The sequence below is a fragment of the Etheostoma cragini genome, chromosome 22 (genome assembly GCF_013103735.1).
Source record: "Etheostoma cragini isolate CJK2018 chromosome 22, CSU_Ecrag_1.0, whole genome shotgun sequence".
NCBI lineage: Eukaryota > Metazoa > Chordata > Actinopteri > Perciformes > Percidae > Etheostoma > Etheostoma cragini.
Window position 1 is genome coordinate 14,839,219 of NC_048428.1, and position 10,732 is coordinate 14,849,950.

The window sequence follows — 10,732 nt, forward strand, 5'->3', positions numbered from 1 at the left end:
GGAGGTCAGGCCGGATAGGGAGAAGAGGGTCCGTGGTAGGCGCTGGAGTAGATACTGGGGGGTCAGATGCAGGGGATAAACACAGTTTTGACTGTGGCATCCCAGAGGCCACCCATGTTTAAGAGACCCGGGTGGCTGCAATATATAGTTTGCTTGGTCCTGGATGAGTCTGTGATTTGGAAGTTAAATCTCTCTGGTTCCTCTATTTTTATACGGTATTACATAATATGCCACAATAGCAGGATGTACACAATACCATACAAAAAATTAACAGTTAAAAAGGAGGTGGCACCAATTGTAACTTGTATATGCTGCTGACATTTTGTATTGTGTGTGCAACACTTGTTCATAATGCAGTTTGGCCCCTTTCAATGGGTTGTAGGCATTTTGTTGTTGTAGCTGGTCAGAGTAAAGCTAATTTTACTTTACAAACTGTTGGGTAGTTTTATTTCTAATACATTATATTGATAAGGTGATGATATGAGTTGTAACCATCTTTGGTTATTCTGAGATGACCAGGAGTTTTTTTGAACAGCCACCAATGATCATTAAAAGAAAATGTTGACATGTTCGGAAATCTATCACAATCAATACCATTCTCTTGTGAGAGTGGTATTGATCTTCTCATCTAATTCTTAAAAAGAAAGGGGAAAAGCGGGTTTCCGGAGATTTTGAACGGTTTGTATATTGTGGGGATATGATCGCAGCCAAATAATGATGTTCTTAGATTAGAAATAATCACATTCCCCATGTTTAAAAACATGGTAAAATAAGATGTTACTTTTCTTTTTTTAATGAGGACGGCCCATGTTTTTTGTTTTGTTTCTTACTCATTATGTCTATCTATCTATCTGTCTATCTATCTATCTATCTATCTGATGAATTGTATCACTAATTGTTTTCATTTTAATCATTAAAGAAGCTCATAAAGTGGTCACCACTCAGAGCTATAGGAATAGATTGCTCAATAGAGACGTGACTATCTGTCAGCCTGGCCCCAGTGCTGAAAAGAAACCTTGGGTTCTGATTTTCTTCTACTTGTGATGAGTTATAGTCTGATCTGGCATTTCTGAGGGTCATTCTATATGTTTTCAGATTGTCTTGCCAATCCTGTGGAGCTGCTCAGTGGCCAGCAGATCAGACTGGTTGTACGGGGCAGCTTCCAGGGATGAATGTGTAACTGTGATCAGGGCGTTGCTGCAAAAGAGAGGCTGAATAAATAAAGGTTAAATAAGAAAAATAAATTACTCTAATTTCATATAGTTGGGTACTAAGAATTCAAAAGTTATTAAAGAATGGTCTGTTAATAAACGATTCTGCCTGAAATATTAATAAATCTTCATTTTTTATGTCATATGCCGCCACAAGGTTGGGGGTGGGGTTAAAGAAACATTTAGTTCTAAGGCGGCAGAGGTACTTTCAGCAGGAAAGAAATTTGTTACTATGCTGACAGCAGTGTAGCTTTACACTTTCAATATAAGCTACAGTATCAAACACAACATATCAAGTACTGGAAAGTAAACAAAACTGGTCTGTCTCACTTGTTAGTGATTCACGGAAAGACCTGTTTTCAAGTATAGTGATTTTCATGCTATCGTGGAAGGGCCCCTAGCCCTCCTATTCAAAAGGCAAATAATAAAAAAACACATAATAAACAATAATACGCAAAATCTTATAAGTGGCGCTTCCATCCTAATTATACTTTTAAACAAAGGTTTGACTCGGGTACATTCACAACAAGACCCTAGGTTGCATTTTGGCGAGAGTTAAATTAACACATTTATAAATGACTTCCAACCTTTCCTCTGGTTTCAATCACGTGCAAGATTGACCCTTTTTTTTCTCAAGGCAACTACAAAGCAGAAATAAAAGATTTAATTTACTTCAACCAATGCTTTCAAACATAGTCTTTGTGCTGATTTGCACTCCCACCCTCCCATTTGTGGCTTAACACTAATTCTACCCCCAAAATCCTTTGGTCCTACCTATAATTAACATACTTAGCGAAGATAAAACAACTAATGTTGCACCTTGATCTTCTGAACCTTTGTGAACTCTCTAAAATATATCTGTAAATCACTACAATTGCTTTTTTACACATAAAATCTAAATATGCCCCTAGTGAGATAAGCTTTGGTTTTGCTGAAATTATTAATAATAGAACTTGGTGGCCTGAGGCCCGATTTGGAAAAGGCTAAAAACCAATCCATTTTCCTGTCTCCAGTTTGCTGTCATTGACACAACCATACTGTACCTTAACAAAGTCGCAGATTTCTAAAGCCAGTGCTGACACATGGTGGCCCTCCCCTCACCGACTCACTGCCACAGTGGTGTGGGCTGTTCGCCAGACTCTTCAGTAGCCCCCATGTCCAAGAGGTAAGACTTCCCTTGTTTTACTACATACATTCATAGAATAAAAGAAATCAAAGTAATCAATTATTATTTGCTACTTGCCATTCAGGATGAAGAGCAGCTGTGTGAGACTGAATCAGATGACTCCACCTTTGATTTGGAGAAAACAGAGAACCAGCTTGGATCTGTAGGAGGCGACTCTGTATCGGCGCACCAAGATGACCTGCTGGAAGGAGATCTGGGACTTGGCACTGTTCCTGCTCTCGCCAGGGAGGCCTGAAGCTCCAGGAGTCACCCCATACCCAGTTTATCAGAGTCTGCTAGCTTGAGGCTAAAGCCCTGCCTCCCACAGTGAGTAGGGTCACTGGCCGGGGCATCTGAGAGGAGTCGAGCGGGAGTCAGTGTTACAATGGCTCCCAAAAGGTCATGCACTCCCCTTGTGCTGACATGCATGCAAAGACACACTCGCTCAGGGAGAAATTATAAAGGCCATTGCTCTCTCTGCTGCTAGGCTTATGATTTTCTTGGCTTGTTTGCTCCCGTTTCAAGGAATTTAAGACCTGAAATAGTATGATTAATCCTGCCTTAAGTGCCTAATGTTTAAAAAAGCTGACAGGAAGCAGAAATTGCCCTGTGTGTGCTTAGTGTGCTTTCCTGCAGCAAGCAGAGTGACAATGTAACAATTCTGGCGAAAAACATGTTAAGTCTTTCCAATTGTGCATCTATGTGCTACTCGGTTACATAAGGTCTTAATTTCAGAGGTTGCGGAAGAATTTCTCATGAATTTTGGCTGTGTGGAAACACCATGGTATCCTTAATCAGCTGAAATGGTATTTTGCTTTTCTCTTCCAAAACTCCTTATTAAACTGTTATTGCACTGTTTCCTGCTACAATCCATTTAACAAATTCAAAATGTATTCCACTGAATTGATTACCATCACCCCCCTCCTTGGAGTGAGGGCTTTTCATTTTAAGTTGTGAATGCATGGGTGCATCAATGGAATGCTCCTCTGTTTTCAGTCCTTAGTTGCTGCAAAGAAATGCAATGCATTGTCCTTTGTTTGCACTAATGTTTATATTCAGTTTGGTTCTGAGCAAAGAACGTTTGAATGATAGCAACATAGTATCACAAGTCCTCAGAAACAGACACTCAGCTTTTAGTTCCATCTTAAAAGAACAGTTCCCCTTAATAACACAAGCTTATTGTTTTGTCTAATTCCGAGTACAATCTTATCAATTTGGGTCTGATTGGCTGACGCTCGGAGCAAATTAGGCTCAAAATATCTTAACCTTTAAATCTGGCACTTGAAAAATCAATAGCAATGTCTCTTTTACATATGACAGTTACTTCTAGCAAAATAAATAAATAAATAAAGTTTTTTTTTTTTTTAACTACTCCCACCAGCTACAGGATCTCTAACTCTGTGCAGGAGGAAGTTACTGCTCACAACAAGGGCTTACAGCCTTTGTGTAACATTGTTAAAAAAGAAAGACAGCTTTTGTTGAGCTTTTGAGTGTAATGTTTGGGAGTTTTGAGCACTACAAATCAAAAAATTACTGAGCTGTGTTACTGAGGTGAAATAGAATCTCTAAACCTCCGCTAATTGCATCAAATATAGTGAAAATCAGCTTTGTTGTGGTTTTCCCTTTAACTATTATACCTTTAACTTTGTATTTTAGTCATTTAACATTAGTGGATTTTTCTTTTTAAGCCATATCTTTGAGATTTAAAGTTGTAAAGCTTATGTTCTAAATACCTAAATGCACCCTGTGGAGTTTATGACCACTAGAAACATCATAGAGGGTTATTTGGTTACACTTTACTTGAAGGTATTGACATAAGAGTGACATGACACTGTCATGAACGTGTCATAAACATTATAAACAAGTCAAATGTTTATGACATACCGCTTCTTTTAGTAAGTGTCGTTCGGTTTTGTCATGACATGTTAGGGTCAGGGTTAATGTGTCATGACAGCGTCATGTCAGTCTATGTAGTTACCTTCAAGTAAAGTGTTACCCAATGTTTGTAGGCGTGGGCTTTGTTTGTTTTCATGCCTGAGGAAACACATGCATGCTGATGACAGGATACACATTTCTGCTAATGGTTTCACACTAATCCACTGATCTACAGGCGGCAGTAAATCACCAAGAAAAACATGAATGCACCAGCTAATGCAGGGAAGAACAGACTAACAGGACGTAAACACCGCTGTAAACAATGCAGCTTTGCAATTGTGTCATGAGGAAGGAAATTTATTCAACACATTACTTAGACCTCAAGAATACACATGATATGTTTTGGTGAGAAACAATAAATGTAAACATTTGTTTGCAAAATAAAACTCCACAGGGCACCTTTTGAGTTATGTAGACAATAGCAACAAATGTGTGACATAATTCCAGCACAATGGTTCTCAAATGGTGAGGAAAGGCACAGTGGTGCATAATGCACTGAACTAAGGTATGCCTTGAAACATTTCATAAACATAAAGAACAAAATTATTAGGAAACCAATACGTAATTAAAAATTCATTAATAGCATTTGTTTTTGTAATTACAATATTGATTAAATCTAGTAGATTTTGGATTTTATTTTAATTTTTAACCTTGCCTCATGCTCCAGACTTTGAGAACCACTGGTCTAATGCTCATTTCGGATCATGATTTGTACATGTAAAGCACTGCAGGTTCTTCAACACATGTGCGTGAACCGTCTTTTTTTTTTACCGCACTTTACTCGATGCAATATTCCCAGGTCACGGTTTCCTAAACATTTGAAATGGTAGAACAGACTGCTTACAGACTTTCCAGCTCCAGATCCATGACATTGTCCACAGTGCATGATATCCTACGAGGTAATTAAAACACCCCCTTTTTTTAAATCTAGAAATAATACTACTGCTGTTCTGATGTAGCCTAGTCATCACACCTCTACCTATGGCACATCAACAAACCAATTTGATTGTCTCTTACTTCAACCAGATCTTACAAATAAACATTAGCAATGAGGATTTTTTTGTAACAGTTGTTCTTTTTTGTTTTTCTGTCAACAACTATTTTCACTTTTACAGACCGTATGGAGACTGAAAAGACTGTCTTTGTAGGGGTTTGAACATTCAAAAATAACCTCATAATAGCAACTTTGAAGTGTCATAACAAGATACATGAATTATACAGTTGTTTAATTCCCATTGTTGCAGCTTTACTAATTAAATCATTGTTCATAGGCCTTCTATTGTCAAACACATCCAATATTCCAGTATAAAAGAAGTGGTCCCTTCAAATACCACTGCAATACAACCGAGAGAAACATGATACATTCCAAATGTGGCCAGTTGAGCTCCTCAAACACAGATTTAAAGTAAAACTTTAATTTCACAATAAGAGGAAACTGTACTTGATGCAAAATGAACATTAAATTAAAAAGGTCTTTGGTGGTGAGTACGTTTTCACAGTTTGGAGTGTGTCAGTAGTGATTTGCTCAAGTCCTTGGCCTCCCCGGCTGTTCTGACTCTTTCGTACCCCAGAACAGACATGGCATGGTGACAGTAGTCCTCCACTTGTTTGATCTGTTGAATGCTGAGCACTGTTCTCCATGCACTAGCAGCTTGTGTGGCATTCCTGGACGAGACTATGAATGGCTTAGAGGAGGAGCTGGAGCCACTGGTCATATTCAGGGCAAATGACTCGATGTCATGGTTGGTGGTGAGGTTGGCAAAGCGGTAGATGTTCCGCAAGGTTTTTACTGGGTTTTCAACAAGGTCCTCATACCGCACGGCCATGTACTTCCCCTTCAGCCAACTGGGTGGGTTTAAGGCAGTCCTCAAAGTCCTGGAGGTGCGGTCACAGATCACCTCCATGGCACCTATGGAGTGGTAGTCTGCGCCATCCTTCTTGTTGGCTTTGTGACCAGGATCCACAAAAGGTATCCTGCGAAGTTTAGGATCCCTGCTGCGGACCACCTGTAAATTCTCTCTTATCAGGCCATGTCTGGATTTGATCCTAGAGTTGGCCACTGCCCGTGGGTCTCTGACCAGATGTATCACCTTCAAATCCAAGGATGGATCCTCCATGAGTGGGGCCAACACGTTAACATCCAAAATGCGTACCCCTTTAATGACTATGGTGGTATATTTGAGGCACTCCTCCTCCAACAGTCTAAGGCTTTGAGGAGGGCACTTTTTACAAACCTTATCATCAACCATCCCCACCACCTCTTTCCTGTAGGCAGAGCAGAGGGGATAGGAGCACACCACTTTATTGAGGGTGGCCCCAAATAGTCCCAGGGAGGTAAAATTCTTGCCCCCGGGGCTGTTGTAAAGTTGGAAAACAGACAGATCACAGCGGTATAAGGAGCTCAGCATGTCCCTGGCTGCCCCTTGTAAAGACACTGCATCCCCCGGGTACAGTTTCTGCCAGATGTGCCACATTGGCTCATACAAGAAGAACACTTCAGGATTTTGGTTAAAAAGCTCCCCAAAAAAGGACGAGCCTGACCTCCAGGTGGTCAGAACATAGATGAGCTGTCTCTTTTTAGCCAGGGAGGGCCTGTACAGGAAACGAATATCAGATCTGCTCTGATAAGTGGTGCTCCTCATCTGATGGTTACACTGCTGAGGCTCTTTAGTCCATTTATAATTAGCCAAGTTTAGCATAGTGAGGACCAGCAGTAAGAAGTATGCCATAAATAAAACAATCCTCTTCCTGCGGAGGACTTTCATCACGATCCCAGGCTGTGCTATTATCTTGGTATGATTCCTGTAGGTTTTAAGCTTCCTCCCAAAGCCAGCATCCTTCTCCCAAGGCGCTGTCAACTTCAGTGGTTGATGATATTGTTTGCCTCTCATCTATACCCTCGGAGAGTGGCTCTCACCACTAGACAAAGCTCATTACATTGAGTGTGTATCAACACACTCCAGAATGTATAGCCTACAGCCTATAGGCTACTGGGAATTGATAACCGGTTGATTAGCAGCTTCTTATTAGGTAATTCGCCAATTCGAAATCCACAACACGATATTCCGTTTTCACTGCACTGCGCAATGTTCTTCACAGGATTTGATGAGATGAGCGTTTAAGTTGTCCATGGCGAGAGTTTCAGAGATTCCGTGGGTGGCTCGTCTTCAAAACAAAAAGCAAGCAGCCTTCCTCATTGTAACAGACGCCCCGTTTGTCCATGTTCAGCGGAAGCATCTCTGCGCAGTTATCTGCTGATGCATCCTTGATAATGCAGCCTTCTAAGATTCAGGCATCGCAGACAATAAAACCGTCACGATTTAACGCGTCCGGCTGCAGCTCAAATCCTTCCGCGTCTGCCATAACGGAGCCGTGAACAGCCAGTATACACAGTCACAGCTTTGGCGAAAGAGTCCCTCGTTCTTCCTGCTCCCCTCTCTGCTCGTCTAACTAATACAAACTGGACCGATACAATCAGAATACAAGGAGAAATGCCCGCCCACAGAGGGACTATATTGGCCCGCGTAGTGGCGTCGTGCGTCAGCGAGATGCACCATTGGATCTGCGGCACGTCTGTCTCGCTGCAGACTCGATTCTGGCTGCCACAGATCGCAGCAACGGTACACTGCACTGTGGGGAATGATGCTGTTGTTATGTTTCAGAGAGGCCTAACGTTACCTCCCTATCTGCACCATTAGAACCATGCTCCTCCCTTCTTCTCAAGACATGCGGCCGCACACTTTACCCGCTGCAGTCGCCTGCAGGATTTGCTGAAAACGCCACACCATCACCCATTACCATGTTGACTTTTGTTTTAATGCATCTGTTTTTAAATGTTAACGTATCAAGAGTCCAGTCTAAACGTTCCCTGTCCTATGTGATCTCGTTATAGTGGATGAGTGCAGAGAAGAATCAATATTTCAGATGCAGCCTATTTGTTGCCTCCCTCTACAGTCTCAAGAGGGTAGCCCAGATCTATCTAGAAAGAGATAAAAAAAATCCTTTTATTAATTAAAATTATAGGACTACACGTTGCAGCAAAAAGAATACCACAAGGATATCGTTTGAGATAAAAGGTCAAAAATAAATAATAGAAAATAATAAACAGTAAGTCTAAAGGACTATTGCTGTGTTTTTTACTTCCATTGAAAGTATTGGGAACAGTCAGCAGAGCTGACACTCCGCTCAAGTGGAATCAGCTGAATTGTGACATCTGACAGCTGTTCCCAAGGAACTGACCAGTCATGGGAAGCTGTAAGGCCATGTGTTGGAACAGAGGAAACCACATGCTCTGCAGATTGAAAATCATCTTTCCTAAAAGGATTGCCAGTTTGGGATTACAGCCCAGCACAAATGAATGGCACAAACGATAGAGAGAAAGGGGTTGGACCCTTTGACCCCTGATGAGAAATATGTGGGTCTGAATTAGGATTCAGTGATTTTACGGTTTACGGTTTGGTGAGTTAGTGATTCTATTTTGACCTTATTTTATATATCTTGTAACACCACAATCTTCTTCTACTATTTAACTATGACAGGTCTGTTTGATCCTACACAAGCACAACCGTATAGTCTCGTTGTTTAAGACATCCGCCACAGATCAAGTAAAGCTGTGTGTGCTGTAAGTGCTTTTGAAAAAGCTTGGATGTAGGTCGGATTATTGGACTATGCAGCGAATAATTGCTCTTTATGCTCTGTAAAACGTGCAGTGGTCCTTCTATCCTAAATGTACTTATTTTGTATCCATGATCCTAAACCTATGTGCAGACTGCCCTCTGCTGGAGCCTAATCTTTCCAATCAAGACCAAGAAAGTCTCTTTTGTTTAAAAAGGGATTGACATAACATATTCTTTATGTTATCAAAGCATTATACATCATTTATGTAAATAATCAAATGTATTAACATGTAGGCCTATTGAACAACTGCTAAAAATGTTATGAATTGAATAGCAGTTTCTGTAGTTGATCTTATAAAATAGTCAGAAATGTTGTTTTGATAGGCCTTTATTTACATATTTATTGAGAAAAACTATATATCATTTGGACGCTATATCCGTCACATTGTTTCTATCTTCCTTTTGTCTTCCTCAGTTTGGGATAACTTACTGAAAAATGTGACACAAAGTGTGATTCCTGTATCTAGCACCCAAAAGAAGGTCTATACGTAACGTTGAACATAATGTTCTTTGTTACCTTTCTAATTAAGTTCAGTCTGATTAATTTAGGGCTGATCTGGGAGGCTGAGTTGTTGGATAATAAAGTGCAACTTCAGGACTCTCTTGCATATGAAATTGATAAGAAATAGAGTGGGCGTGGGGAGAAGCTTGTTTTAAAAGGCTTATTTCATTTAAATGGTCCTCTTTAAATTGTAATTGCTGAGCCAAGTTTGATTCTATACGTGCACTGTTTTTGAGCTTTTCTCTGTAGTCTTCGACTAGACTTATAATAGTCTGTGTGTGCTCTTTCAGGTGGATGAGAAGTCAAAAATAGTAAGAGGACACCCCATTGCCACAGAGTAAATCATTCAAATAATATAGCATAGAATTTTGATACTATTTATTTTACATTGCAAAATTACATACATACACATTGTTAATGTTATTAGTAACATTTTACTATGACACGTTGAACTCTATTTTCTGACAAAGGCGTATCTTATATCTTACAATTTTCCATGTTAATTTGAATAAAAATTGCTTCATTTCCCCCCCAGTAAAGGTACAGTATGGTTTAACTCCCAGTGCATTGACATTTTATTTAATCCATATTAAACCATTTCATTCACATTCACAACAGCCCTCTGACATTTTTTTCTCAATAACTTTTTTACTGGGAAAAAAATACTCACATTTGAAATGTAGCCTTTTCATTTCTCTGTCATTCTTTACATAGTTTAATGGTCTGTTATAACCCAGAAAAGGAACCAAAAGAACAGCTGTGTGTATCTGCCAGTCTACCACTGACCGACCCAATGATCTGTCTCCCTCTCTTTCTCTTGTCCATACGCAGTCCTTTTTCCCCCATGCATGTCCGAACACATCAATTGTAATGACATGTTCATAATACTGATGTCTGTCTACTAACAGATCCAACACAATCCAGCACAGACAATATTTGTCATTTTTTCCCACGATGTATTTGAGCCATATCTACTGTAAATACGTAGCTAATGCTGAAGAGTGTATGCAATAAAACATACAAATCATAGAGTTCTATTTTGTCAGCACATAGGCTATATGGTAGTCACACATCATCCAAATATTGAATAGCCTAGCCTACATCCAATCAAAACGAATTATGTTTCTTGTAGTTATCTGTAAACGTGTTTTGGCAAGTCTTTCAAAGAATGCTGAACAAGTATATCTGTCTGACAGTCAGTACACAGCAGCATCAAAGCGCCCTGTTACGTAATTGTGAAGCA

General features: G+C 39.9%; 2 protein-coding genes across 3 annotated transcripts in view; one reads left to right on the plus strand and one right to left on the minus strand.

Annotated features, from left to right (window-relative positions):
• LOC117937802 (sodium/hydrogen exchanger 9-like) overlaps window positions 1–3,603 on the plus strand; it is a 58,967-nt gene extending 55,364 nt beyond the window's left edge. Inside the window, exons 15-16 of one of the 2 annotated variants that reach the window (XM_034862016.1) lie at window positions 2,271–2,376; window positions 2,462–3,602. In XM_034862016.1, coding sequence (XP_034717907.1) covers window positions 2,271–2,376; window positions 2,462–2,632 — 277 coding nt within the window. In that variant the 3' untranslated portion in view covers window positions 2,633–3,602. Of the gene's footprint in view, window positions 1–2,270; window positions 2,377–2,461 lie in introns of both variants that reach the window. The other variant, XM_034862017.1, reaches the window with a different exon arrangement.
• A 1,408-nt stretch (window positions 3,604–5,011) lies between these two features.
• On the minus strand, window positions 5,012–7,943 carry chst2b (carbohydrate (N-acetylglucosamine-6-O) sulfotransferase 2b). The gene has a single exon (XM_034862019.1). It carries the CDS (start codon window positions 7,200–7,202, stop codon window positions 5,805–5,807), a length of 1,398 nt encoding a protein of 465 aa, XP_034717910.1. The 5' UTR covers window positions 7,203–7,943; the 3' UTR covers window positions 5,012–5,804.
• Between the last annotated feature and the right edge of the window lie 2,789 nt (window positions 7,944–10,732).